The sequence below is a fragment of the Cornus florida genome, unplaced genomic scaffold, assembly GCF_030987335.1.
Source record: "Cornus florida cultivar Cherokee Brave unplaced genomic scaffold, ASM3098733v1 CherokeeBrave_3.0.0_Hap2_Chr04, whole genome shotgun sequence".
Classification (NCBI taxonomy): domain Eukaryota; kingdom Viridiplantae; phylum Streptophyta; class Magnoliopsida; order Cornales; family Cornaceae; genus Cornus; species Cornus florida.
In genome coordinates, this window is record NW_026775574.1 from 84,178,489 (window position 1) to 84,192,832 (window position 14,344).

Sequence of the window (14,344 nt, forward strand, 5' to 3'; positions counted from 1 at the left end):
TTTTCATGGAAGACAACATCCATTGTGATAAGCATTCGTTGAGTTGGAGGGTGATAACAGCGATACCCCTTTTGATGAGTAGCATATCCGAGAAAAACACATCGCAATGCTCGAGGAGTTAGCTTGTTGCATTGATGCTTATGGAGGTGTACAAATGTTACACAACCAAAGACATGAGGAGGTAGATTTGGGACTGTTGGGGCAACAACTGTGTTAGTGAGAGCCTGCAATGGTGTCCGGAAGGCAATAGGTACTCGATTAATTAGATATGCTGTAGAGGTAAGTGCTTCTCCCCAATACGATAATGGCATATGCGCTTCGATCAATGAAGCACGAACAACCTCCAACAAGTGTCGATTTTTTCACTATGCAACCCCGTTCTACTAGGGCGTATTGGAACAAGTGGTTTGATGAATAGTTCCATGTGCTTCCAAATACCGCTGAAGGTCAAAACTCTGATATTCTCCACCATTGTCACTACGAAGAACCTGAACATGTGCATTGTATTGAGTTTTAACCATTTTATGAAATTTCTGAAACAATAAGTTCACTTCACCTTTGGACTTCATCAAGCACAACCAGGTCATCTTGGTACAATCATTAATAAAAGTAACAAACCAACGGGATCCACCTAAAGTAGTGACTTTGGACAGACCCCAAACATCAGAATGTATAATCATAAAAGGAAGCGGACTTTTATGCAAACATAATGGATACGAAACACGGTGGCTCTTTGCTTTTTCACAAACATCACAGCGAAAACTAGAAATATTAAATTGTGCAAACAAACTAGGATATAATTTTTTCAGATAACTAATGGAAGCATGCCCTAGACGTCGATGCCACAGCCAGATTTCAGATTTCTTTTTCTCCCCCTCAGAACCATCCACTTTCAATGCTTGTCGTAACTTGTCAGAACTTTTAGACATCAAGTCCAAGTAATACAGTTTCCCTCGCCTAATACCACAACCAATCGTCTGCTTTGTTTGGATGTCCTTAAACACACAAAAATCAGGCCAAAAAATGACAACACAAGATAAAGCTGTGGTTATGTGAAAAACTGACAAAAGATTATAATGTAAAGATGGAACAATTAAAACAGAATCTAAATGCAGATTATCAGTGAGTGTCAAAGATCTTTCCCAAGAACTGGGGTTGAAGTCCCATTGGCAGTAGAAACAAATTTGTGTGAGGATGAATTAAGAGGTGAGACCTGTTTAGAATCAAATGTCATATGATCTGTGGCACCAGAATCAATTATCCATGCACTATTAGCAACAGGTGAAGAAATATTGAAAACCTTACCACCATTATCTGTTGTCTTAACAACTGCTGCAGTAGAGGTCTTCGTTGAATTCTTCTTCCAACAGCGATGATCCTACCATTCCGGATATCCCACAAGTTTGAAACGACGACTTTTAGTATGACCAATCTGGTTGCAATGAGTGCATTTGTAGGTAGACTTGTCTGCTCCAGATGATTCAATATTTTTTTCACTCATTTTTTTTATAATATATATATATATATATTCAAGGAACTTATTTGCGTCTCTGTTAAGCAACAAAAAGTCGGCTTAATCGACAGCGACGGCAAAGAGCATATGGGACGGCCACGATGGCAGAGAATAGATCCAGCAACGACAGATTTAACGACGGCAGAGAGCGGCGACGGCTATGGACACAACTGGCGGGCAAGGTGGCTTGCGTCGCCGGCGAAGAAAAATTGGTGTAGCAGTGCGTCGCCGGCAAAGAAGAAATAGCCGGCTGTGGCTGATCTGATCTGAGAAGAACCCACCGTTGACGATGGCTCCGGCCGGGACACAGCTGATTGATGAACGGCCGGTGGATAGTGCGATGGGAAAAAAAACGGTGGCTCGCGATGGGGACTCCTTTATGTTACTGCATTCAGTACCACTGCATAGGCAGGTCGTTTAATGCTTGCTTTGAAATAAAAAACACCATTGGTGGAAAGGAGTCAAGGGGTCCAGCTTGTACATGTGAGTTTGATGGTGAACCTTTGTAGTTTGATTGGTCCAAAAATGGGAATCTGATTGATGATGATGGCGTGGGTCAAAATTTTGGTTGGGTCTGTGACCGGGTGATGATGGTGGAGTGGTATGGTTCAATAAGAAATAAAAAATAAAACTAATGGATGATTCAATGAATTTCAAAGATATGGTTGAACAACAATTCAAAGCTACTTGTTCAAACCTGGCTCTGATACTATGTTTCAATTCAGAGAAAAATATAAGGATTGAAATTATATTCTGTATATTCATTGATGGTGTTACATCCAATTTATAAAATATGACCTAACTAAAATAGGTAACTAATTACCGACCAATTAGTCCTAAATCAAGGAGTAAATAATTCAATTCTACAGTTGTATTATAAGAGATAAAATCTCAACAGGATACAATGTTGGTCGGCAGCCTAGCTCCAGCCCTGCTAGTTATCCGCCTCAAGGATCTACCCAGCCAGGTTATGGAATGCCCCCTGTTGGGTTTGTGGCTCAAAATTTGTGTGCAAAAAATTAGTTTCTTTTTTTGTTTTGGAAGCTGCGAGAAAATGTTTCCTAATTGGTTTTGGAATCCAGAAACTTGGGAAAAAAGGCTAAAGATTTGGGAATGAAGTTATACCTGCTATTTTAGAGTTGAAGATGGATATGGTAACTCCTTATAGGTAAGTTGATCCTTGTCCAACAAGGAATTGGATTTGAGGAATACTTGTCCAACAAGGAATTGAGTTTTGAAGACTCTATAAATAGAGATAGGTATGAGGGGTTTAGAGAGAGAGAAGAGGAAAAGATGTAAGGGGTTTAAGGGTGAGTGTTGTAAGGAGAGGGGGGCGTATATGTAATTCTTGAGTGTATAAATGTAGTCTCAAAAGAGATGATGAGTGAATGAGTGGGGGTTTTGACATGTGGTTGTATATTCTCTTCTTTTATTCATAATAGTGAAATCTCTATCTTCCATGGACGTAACCTTAAAGTTGGGTGAACCATATAAAATATTGTGTTATGCGTGGATGTGCATGATTGTTATCTCTATATATGCTTGTGTTAATGTGATGTGATGATGCTTCCGCTGTGTGTGATGAATTAAGAATTTAACTCTCAATAACAGCCGACCGTTGAGTGGGTTGGAGGGAGTTATTTATCCCCAACACCACCAACATCCCAGACAGGTTATGGGACTCAGCAGCCTAATGGAGATGCCCCCGACCACGGAACACCTCAGGCTCAGAAGCCTCCAGCCAATCATACAGCTTATGGGCAGGCCCAACAGTCACCGGGTGTCCAAGGAGGCTATGCCCAGCCTGGGTATCCCCATTCTCAACCAGCTCCTACTCAATCTGGTTATGCTCAAACTGATTCCGGTGCCCAGCGAGCTCCAACCTCTGGGTATGGCACTGCAACGGCTCAACCAGGATATGGAGCCCCACCTTACGGTGCTCTGCCAGTAGCTCAGCCAGGTTATGGGCAGCAGCAGCAGCCACCTCCATATAACAGCTCTTACGGTGGTGGTTATTCACAGACTCCAGCATATCCTACCGATGGCAGTTCAGCGCCAGCTTCTCAGGCTGTGCAGTCTGGCAGTGTTGCCAAGACCTCACCCCAGGGTTGATGTGTGGTGATTGGTTTATGGTTAAGTCATTACTAGTGCTTGTCAGTGTTTCTGTATGCCTTCCATATAGTTCTAGATTGGTTTTGTCGTCAGACATATATTGAATCATGAGGATAGCTTAGTGATATTGAGTTAATTTTCGATTGTTATTGTTTGTTTTGGTCCGGACTTCGTTCAGCCGTTATAGTTAATCTTTCTGCATTGAGTACTTAGATGAAGAACTGGTTGACATTTTATTGTGTTACATGTTAGAGCTTTCGGGTATTGGTCGGTTGCAAGCGCTTGATTGATCAACTATTCTGAAATTGCAAACAAGGATAAAATGAGACTATTGGTTGGTTTTCATTTTTCTTATTCCTTGATTATTTGGTTGTTTGATCAGCAGGCCTTTTTGAAACTCCATGAATGGCGTTGCCATATGGGATTTTTCCATTGCTTTTGTCTTTTATTATTTGAATTTACTTGTTACAAGATTGGATTTTTTTTTTATTTTTTAATATTCAATTTGCGGCATTTTACAGGGCCTATTGCAATACGATTTAGGAATTTATTTTGATAAATATGTCAATTGTGATTATGTTGATTGATAATTTGTTTAACAAGTGGTGTTGATTATACATTTATTCAACAGCAGGATTGATTATTTTTGCCCTAGATTCTTACTAGTTGCTTGTCTAGAGCAAAATATCAAGTTCATAATCAAATTTAAGTTTTTGAGGGCGTGATTGGTTCAGTTTTAAATATTTTTCTGATCTTGAAAACTGTTTTTGAACGTGTACAAGTGCCTAATGGTTGTCTCATGGAGACTAGCTTTTAGAAGTAATTTCTGTTGGTTACTTTATGTTCAGACTCAAAAGGTAACAAGTTCTTTTTTGGATTGAAGTTTCAGTGAAGTGGATATATCATATATGTCAAACCAATATGATATTGGAATCTCTCACATTGATAATGCTACAAGCTTTTGCCAATATGAATATGGCAGTGGTATATTGGTATTGACCTCGTGAATTGGTTGTTTTATTTATTTATTAGGGGATACCTCGGTATAGAACGCCAATTAATTTAGAAAAATTATAATTTCGCACGCAAAAACTTAAATTTGATTATGAATCGAATCAAAGGTATGAACAACAACTTTCTCCCTAACATACTGGTACATCATGTCCCTTTGAGTTGAACTTAACTTGAGTTGAATTGAAGTCTAAGATTACCTTCTCCCTAACATACTGGTACATCATGTCCCTTTGAGTTGAACTTAACTTGAGTTGAATTGAAGTCTAAGATTACCTTCTCCCTGACATATTTGGTATATCATGTCTCTGAGTTGAAATTCAAGTTCATTTAAACTACTGCTTTTCCAATTTTATAATTAATTATGCATTTAACAATGAATTTAATATTTTATAAAAATAAAAAAAATCAATGTTAGTACTAAATTGTATTGTTAAAACAACTCACAAGTTTGATTTTTTTTACTGTTACTAACTTTTGATAATGAGCATTGTAATTAATCTTCATGTCTACGCAATAATGTCTGATGCATGAACACGGGAAGGTAGTAGGGATGGCAATGAGTGGGCATCCTTTCCCGGCCCATCCAAAATGAATTAGTAAATAAATATCTAGCCTAGCCTATCTCTACAATCATTTAAGATCCCGATTCCATTGGCAATTTTTAATTTCCAACTCAAATTATTCAAGTAATTTTTTTATAATTTTTCCACTCAAATAATAGCCACTCACATTTAGAAATATAATAAACCTTAACTATTTTTTTTTTCTTTTTTTTTTTTTAAAAAAGTTAAAGCAATTAGGGCACCCCCAACCTCCCATTTGGAGAGGAAGGGGTGATACCGGTTGACCAATTGGTCATTTGGTAATAAACATTAACTTTCTTCCAACAATAAGGATAATTTTATATATAACATAAAGTATAAGGATAAAATAGTAAATTCTCATTATAAAAGGAAACAGATCACCTTCTCAGTGCACACCCGCATGAGTTTCACTCTTGAAATGGTCAATCTGTAACCAGTAGGACTTGGGTTGGGAAACTCAAGCCCAGCCTGATTTTTCGTAGTCTTGGGCAATCATTTTTTAAAATAGGGTTGGGCTTGGGTTGAAATCTCAACTCAAATTGAATTAGAGTTGGGTTTGGGTTGAAGTGCTAACAATCCCAGTCAATCTGAACCCAAATTATAATATTATTTTATATATATATTTTTACTTTAAAATAAACAAAATCTTAGAAAATTAAGTCTCCTAAATATTAACATACAATAGGTTAAGATTTAACAAAGAAAGTTGAATCTACAAAAAGTGTTTGAACTTTTTCTTGTTTAAAAATAATTTAATCTAAAACTAATTTTAAGATCATATTAAATTTTCGGTGGGAAGATTATCCATATGAGTAATCCAAATTAACTCAAAGTTTTACCACAAAATCTAAGCCAGAGTTACAAACCCGAATTTAAAAGTAGTAGGATGGGTTGGGTTCCGGTTCGGGTTGAGTAAATAAGATTGAGAATATGATTAGGGGTGAATTTGGGTTTAGCATTTTATATGGTGGGTTGAACTTAAATTATACATCAAACCTGCCCAACTCGCCTGAGTTGCCGCGCTAATCAGGCCTGAGTGTTTTCTTGTAAGGGGGTTAAAAAAAAAAACGAAGATAATTTCTCTTCAAATTGGCATTAATGCACTTCTAAATATTCGGTACTCTATTGGTAACTATTGGAAACCGAAGACAAATTCACTGCAGAGAGTCGGTCCCTAACAAACAGTATACTCCATAGCTGAAAGTGTCTCTCTCTACATCCTACTCTTTCTCTCTCTACATCTCTCTCTCTCTCTTTCAAGGGTGGATGTAGGTGGGCTCTAGTAGACTTGAGCCCACTAAAAAAAAAAAAAAAAATTACTATACTAATTTTAGTTCAGCCTAAATAAAAATTATTAATGGTATTAGCACATTCCAAAATTAACCCACCCAATTCAGCTAGTCAACTAAACCACCGTACTAAAATAAAGGCTCAAGCCAAATAAGCCCATGGCCTGCCCTGACCCAAGGCGACAAAGGCTGTTGCGTTGGGCCTTAAAATTTTCAAAATTTTTAAACCCATGGATGATAGGTCACCAAACCAAAAAAATATTTTTAGGGCAAATCATTTCAGCCTCTCCAATCGCCTCCCATCTCTATTCTTGTTATCAACTTTGAACTTGCCCTCAGAATTTATGGGCCCTCAAGATTAGAAGACTGAATTATCCCGAAATGCTTTGCACATTTACAATTATCGTTGGATGGTGAATACATGTATGACCGTCTATGAACTTTTCCTTTCTTTTGAGTCATCAAAACAATTAAAGATTGTTTCTTTCTAATTTTAGCCTAGTCAAAAAAAAAAATTACTAATAGAATTAGTCCACCCAATCAAGCCTAAGTTAATTCAGCCATCATACTAAAATAAAATAACAAGTCCAAGCCAAATAAACACAGGACCGATCCTGACCCAAAGGCGATAAAAACGGTGGCCTAGAGCCTCAAAATTTATGGGGCCTCACAATATATAGACCATGGGTGATGGGTCAACAAAAAACACAAAAGTAAAGTAGTTCAAAATTTTAGTAGTTATTTTTTGGTGATAAATTATTGTTGGGTTTGAAAACACCAAACACCAAAAATATCATTGTTATTACGTGAGAATCAAATCAGCCAAATTCTACTACTCTGGTACGCTTTTTGATCGGTAGGTTTGACCAGATCTGCATTTTAGGGCAAATCATTTCAGCCTCCCCAATGACTGGTAGGTTTGACCAGATTTGCATTTTAGGGCAAATCATTTCAGCCTCCCCAATCGCCTCCATCCCTATTCTCGTTCTCAACTTTCAACTTGCCCCTTCCTCTCTCTCTCTCTTTGCAACTGCAAACTACAAAATCTACAAGAATCAGAAAGTTCAAAACCCATATATTTCAGTTTAGTCTGCAAGAATCTAAAGTTGAAAACCTATTACCTATATCAAAACCCATATCGGCATATCATTTCAGATTGTTCCGAAAATCAAAACCCATATCTTTCAGTTTCCATGGGCCGTTGTTCCAGTTCGGGTTCGCCGTTCACAAGCTTCAGCCGCTGTCTCTCAACTCTCAAGCTTCTCAGCAACTGCTAACTTGTATGTATGGGTTTTGTTTTAATTTTTTTTCTAAATCAACTTTTCAAGCTCTGTAATTCTTGTTTTGCAAACTATATCCTATTTGGTGAAATTTTTTATGATCTTTTTTATATAATTTTTTTTTTTACAATATGAAGTAACAAAATTTGCATTGCATGTTGAGGTAATCACCGTAATCTACATTTTATTTCAGCAAAACAAATATATATATTTTTATTTCTATAACTTGTGTTTCTGTTTTTTTTGTTGTCAATTATGTCTACAAGAAAATTTGAATCTGGGCATGAAAAAGGAAAAAAGACAAAAAAAAAAGAAAAGAAAAGAAAGGAATCTGAATTGGATTAGAGATCTGTAGAGATTGAATGTGAAACAATTTTATCAACATGCCAAGCTTTTTGAAGATGTAAATCTTTTCAGAACTAAAAAAAAAAATCATAACAAGAACTTTGACAAGCAAAAGTAGTTAATATAGGGTAAATCTCTAAAGTTACTTCTTGAAAATTAAAATACTTACAAAAAGCATGCTTTTGAGTGAATTCTATAGCGTTGGAAGGGGCTTGCCATGAACTACCTCACACTCTGCTTCCACTAGTACATTCTCAAATAGGATTAGTAAATTGGTCAAAAGCAGAGATAAGGTACTGAGTGGTGAATTGTTCAGAAAATAAATCGGTAATTTTTATTTTATTTTATTATTAATTACCCAAATAGGATTTTTTATGCCTTAATCAGTCAATTGTCTAAAGAAACATTGTTAGTTAACTAAAATTGAATTAAACAACATTTTATTTTGGTTGATATATTTTGATTTAGCCCACCCCATTGAGAAATCCTAGATGTTTTGTTTCACATAGAAATACAATCTGTGTAATGTACAAAGGATATATTCAATCTTTCTGCCATATTTTTATTTTCAAATTTTTGTTTTTGATTTTCTTTTGCTATTAGAATGCAGAATATCAGGAAATTGATTTGTTAATTTTGAAGATTATTCCTAAACTGATGCACTGTACTTTGTTATTGATTAATTTAACATAAGAGTTAATTATAATATGTGTTAATCACACTTATCCGTTATCACATCTCTTTCTATGGATAGTTGTCCAACATTTTGACTAAAAGCATAGTTGGGTTGGGTTGATACATGATACAGATAGTACTTAGATGGTGGTATTTTAATTGTTATGAGTGAGATTGTGAAATCTCTTCCTCACAACTTGAGTGTTTTCTTATTTTTAGGGTTAGCATCGGGCCTTAACATTTAACAAGAACAAGGTTCAAGAAACATGTCTCCTCAGTCATCAGGTAACAAACTCAATATTTTTTCTAAAATTTTATTTGGCATTTTTAGCTATTGGTTACGTTTATTTATTCATGTTTTACATACTGATTTTTTTGTTTTTGTTTTTGTTTCTACATACATATATATTATATTGTTATGATGTGATGCTCGAACAATTTATTAATGGGAATTAAAGACTCAGAAGTTTAGTTTTCAATTTCAGAATATATGTTTTACAAGTTTATTAACCTTTTAAAACTTTTCCTCTTTTGTCCTAATAATATAGGTCTCTTTTCTGGAAGAAGATAGTTGATGGGAATGGGTGGAGTTGGCAGAAAGAAAATAGGTATGTTTTTTTTTGCCTAGCTAATTGAATTATATAAATCTCCTTACCATCCTAGTAGGGATGTTGGTTTTAAAATGGCCAATTATGATAGGAAGTCTCTTTTCAGTTTATCTTAATCAAATGTATATCTATGCAAAAGGATTACATGATTCTAGATGATGATTCAAGATGAGGATGATAATGTCAACGTTATGATGATGTTGATGTCAACGTTGACTCTAGTGATGATAATTGATGATGTTGATAATATGTTAATGCACTCAAATTAAGTCAAAGCACTTACAATTGAAGGAAATTTAGAGTTAAAGACATACTATTGAGCATAGTGTCTCTCTTCTTGCTGTTTATTGCAATAGCTATCTTTGTCTCTCTTTCTGCTGTTTATTGCATTTATATTTGCGTGTTAAAGATTGTGTGTGTGTGTTGTGGTGGTGGAATTGATAGTATTTAGATGTCATTTGTGTTGATAATGGCCAATCCACACTAGTGGCCAAGGTGGTTGATATATTTTGATTTAGCCTAAAATTGAATTAAACAACACTTGATTTTGGTTGATATATTTTCTAGCCCTTTAGTTTTTCTTTCTTAATCCTTTGTGGTGTATAACTTCAATGTGCTGTTGCTGTTTTTATCCTGTTATAAACTGCTTTACAGCTTAGATTTTGATGGTTGTTACCTTCTTTCTGAAAACTTTTTCATCTGGTTGGTAGTATAATATGGCTAGTCCAGATATTACTTACAGGTTTTTTGCCATTCTTAAAAATGAATTCTGTTCCATAACGAACATGAATATGAATTGACCACAAATAACTAGTTTTTCCTGATATTTCTATCTGAACACTTCCATTTGCTCCTTTCGTGTTTGTAGATTTATTACATTAATTTATTATTAAAGAAGGATCCATGTGCATTTGAAGAGTTTTTTTAAGCATTGAATCTGATAAATATAAATTATTTAGGAAGAAGACGTGTTTTTAATTGCTGTAGATGTTTCAATACGACCTTCCTTAGTAATAATGCTATATGTATATTTTTTACATGGTTTTATTCTAAGTTTGCTCAATTTTGCACTTCTATTTTTAGTAAGGTCAGGTTGTGGTTATGTATATATATTGTATACTTCTATTGGCATTTGATGCATTTTGACTGGTGTAATTCTAGTTCTACAGTTTTCATTTTATCGCTCCCTCTCTCATATTATTTTTCAATTAGAAACGTGGTCATCTTATTTTTTAATGCTATTACAGATATGGGACGCAGCTGGAAATCATCCAAATACCACCACCGTTCCCATTGAAACGTCTCAGGAAGTTTCAGTCAGCCAACTCACAGTTGGTGTCATTGACGGGGAAAATCCAGACGAAACGGACAGAGTTGGTTGGAGTTGTGGAGACCATGAGGTTGAAAATAAACTAGAGATATGGACTGACAATGAAAGCCTCAGGACAAATTCCATAAATTGAAAAAGGTAGCGGTGCTTGATCTTAATGATCTAAATACTGCGAAGACACTCGTGAGGTCTTTGCGTATGGTTTACCGTCCTTTTTTCCTTCACGTTGATGCGAGTTGCTGACTTTTGCAAACGCGGGGATACAAAATATCAAGAAAATCGGTGAGAATGCTGAGTTATAATATGCATGTATTATTATAGTTGTCTTTTTGCTAAGAAATGTTGTTTATAATAGGTATGGAAGAAGGTGCGAAATCGCACTACCTGCTCAGGCAGGTTAATGCTTCTCAGAATGAACTAGAGAACTTGACGGCAGAGAGAACCATACTGAAGATTAAAAGGGACAAACTGAAGAGAAAGGTGTGTGACATGGAGGATAGGAAAGATGAGATGAGGAAAGAACATGATGGCCTGGCAGGAGAGGTTTTGGAAATGAGCAAGGTGGTTGTTTTAACCATTAAAGATTTGAAGGCTATCACCAATTTATATATATTATATAGTATATACATCTATTGACATTTGATGCATTTTGACTAGCCTAATTCTAGTTCTAAAGTTTTTATTTTATCACTCTCTCGTATTATTTTTCAATTAGGAATGATGTCTTATTTTTTAATGCGATTACAGATATGGGACGCAGTTGGAAATCATCCAAATACCGCCAACATTATCCGTTCAGTCAGCTGACTCATAGTTGGTGTCTTTCACGGGGCATATCCTTGAATTGCAGACGGAATGGACAGAGTTGGTGGGAGTTGTGGAGACCATGAGGTTGGAAATAAACCCAAAATGGCCAGACAATGAAAGCCTCAAGGAAAAATTCCATAAACTGAAAATGGTGGGAGTTGTGGAGACATGAGGTTGGAAATAAACCAGAAATGGTGCTTGATCAGGGACGGAGCCAATAAAGGCCCAGGGGCCACGTGCCCCCCTGAGTTAGCCAACAACCTATAATATATGTGGTGATTTTTAAAAAAAATTCAATATATATGAAAAAATTTATATAGTGTCTCCCTCAAATTTGTAGTTCTTAAAATTATATTCTTATTTTTTCTTTATTTTCTCTTTTACTCTCACATTCCTTAAATTTTCTTAGTAGAAAAAGTCATTTTTTTTTTTTCAATTGAAAATTTTTAATTATTTTTTATTAGAGTTCTTTTTTTTTTTTTTTTTTTTTCTTTTTATATTTTAATAATTTTCTTCTTATTTGTCTTTTTGAATTTTATAGTTGTTATATATATATATATATATATATATATATATATATATATATGTACTCCGTGCTTTTTTTTTTTTATTTTGGCAGTGTGCCCTCCTTACTTGAAATCCTGGCTCCGTCACTGTGCTTGATATTGATGATCTAAATAATGGGAAGACATTTCAACCCATTTGGAAACACAATTCACCGCTACAAGGATTTACTCATAGCCATAAGAAGATGGAAATGGTCCCATGAAGTCGATCCCCTACACATCAAAAATTTCAATAATGAGGATGGGAGTGAGGGGCATCATGTCTCTCCTAGACATGGAGCCAAGGTTTATCAAGTTTGTATTTTCACTTTTGTAGAAAAGCATGCTAAGTGCTTACTTTTCTTGTAAAGGGTATAGATGCATGACCATTTTGTAATTTTTTAAACTTTAGGGGTTTTTGTGTAATTACTGTAAAGTAATTATTTTTCATCTTAGGGACCATTTTGCAATTTAATTTGGATCGGTTGCCGCCGAACTTGTTTGGGGCATAACTTTCTGCTTGGGACTCGGTTTTCGACGCCGTTTCTTCCGTTGTTCATATTTTCTTATTTTGAATCTTCCAAAGATGTCTGACCAGACCACCCTAGCCAATCCCAAAACTCCTGTGATGAACCGTAAGGATGATCCGATAACGGATCCGAATGCGGAAGCGAATAGTGATTTTATTGATTTGCTATTTCCGTTAGAAAAGCGAGGCGGCATTGCTAAACCTTACTAGGTATTTAGAAATTGTCGAACTTGTTTGGGGCATATCTCTCTGCTCGGGACTCAGTTTTTGATACCGTTTCTTCTGTTATTTATATTTTCTCATTTTGAATGTTTTTCGTTAGAACAATGGGTCCTTACGGACTAGTTGCGTTCCAACGGAAGAATGGGTCCCAAAGGGACTAAAAATCATATAAAAAAAAAAATCATGAAAAAAAAAAAATGAAACGTGATTTGAAAAAAAAAATAATCATGAAAAAAAAAAAATGAAAAAAAGAAGAAGAAGAAGAAGAAGAAAAGTTAAGTCCTATTTATATATGTGTATATGCACCGGTATGGGACGGTAGCATATCAAGGATGGTTTAGCTCAGTCCTACCTATTTTGAACTCCTTATATCAGTATGTATTGAAACTTGTTGTAAACTGTTATTTTGTGTCCAACTGTGTAAGTATTCTTTTAAATTACATGGGTTTTTTCATTGTCTATCCGATGGTATGCACGATAATATCCAATTCTGTTTGAAATGACCATTTTACTCCTAGTTATTCACTTTGTTCGTGCGTGTAGAGGATGTCTGGGTTGTGTATTCTAGCGTAGGAATATTCTGGAAAGGGCCTATGGGCATGACCCATTTCTTTGTCTCAAATGGGCTCTTTAAATCTTTGACTCTGAAATTAATGTTATCAGCTCTGTGTACGAGTAACTGTCCTATTTTCAGTCGAGTCGATGCCAGTGATGCTGACTTTGCAAACGTTAGTGAGGAGATGAAAATTATCAAGAAAAAACGTGAGAATGCTAAGTTATAATACTATTATATATGCATGTATTATTATAGTAGTCTTTTTGGTAGCCCTAACCGCAGCTCGTGTTCTTTGATCGATTTCGCACCTTCTTCCACATCTACTATTATAAACAACATTATTTCTAAGCAAAAAGACTACTATAATAATACATGCATATATATAATAGTATTATAACTCAGCATTCTCATGAAAATAGGACGGTTACCCGTACTCAAAGAGCTGACGAGTGTTTTCACAGTATTTAGATAATCAAGATCAAGCAAACACTAAATACTTGAATGCGACTTGTAAATGTCTAGACTTTGATAATTTGTTGGTAGTATCGGTGACTAACATGTTAATAGTGGGGAACAGAAGCAACACTTTTGTGGTGTGACTCTGAGCTTTTAAATACTTGAAAATGCTTAGACTTGATAATTTGTTATCATTTGATTGTATCGGTACATTTAATTTACTCTCATGCTTCTAGGCGCTATGTCACATGAAAAGCAGAAACTATCACATCCTTTAAAATTTGGAATTAATACACTCTCTGGTTAAGTATGGATCTTATTACGCACCCCATTTCATTACAATCAGCCCCAGTCGTCACAATTTCGTCTAGTGAATGACGAATCTAGCCTTCTCTTTGTCTAAAAAGACATATCCTTTGAGCTTCAAAAATTACAACAATACCTTAATGGTGAAACTATTATTTTACCCTCATCTTTTA

The 14,344-nt window shown here is 35.4% G+C and overlaps 1 protein-coding gene and 1 long non-coding RNA gene across 4 annotated transcripts; both read left to right on the top strand.

Moving 5' to 3' along the window:
* The first annotated feature begins 1,802 nt into the window (after positions 1–1,802).
* Positions 1,803–3,625, top strand: LOC132305245 (glutenin, high molecular weight subunit PW212-like). The gene is made up of 4 exons (XM_059802918.1): positions 1,803–1,925; positions 2,023–2,085; positions 2,412–2,480; positions 3,125–3,625. The coding sequence occupies exons 1-4, from the start codon at positions 1,803–1,805 to the stop codon at positions 3,623–3,625; spliced, it is 756 nt and encodes a 251-aa protein (XP_059658901.1).
* Positions 3,626–7,382: 3,757 nt separating this feature from the next.
* Positions 7,383–12,671, top strand: LOC132303717 (uncharacterized). 3 transcript variants are annotated; one of them, XR_009481315.1, is made up of 6 exons: positions 7,383–7,796; positions 9,032–9,097; positions 9,361–9,420; positions 10,668–11,032; positions 11,106–11,311; positions 11,498–12,671. It is a non-coding gene; the product is annotated as an uncharacterized LOC132303717 (long non-coding RNA). The 3 variants fall into 3 exon arrangements; XR_009481314.1 differs by having other exon boundaries at positions 7,384–7,792; XR_009481316.1 differs by lacking the exon at positions 9,361–9,420 and having other exon boundaries at positions 7,385–7,792.
* Positions 12,672–14,344: the final 1,673 nt, after the last annotated feature.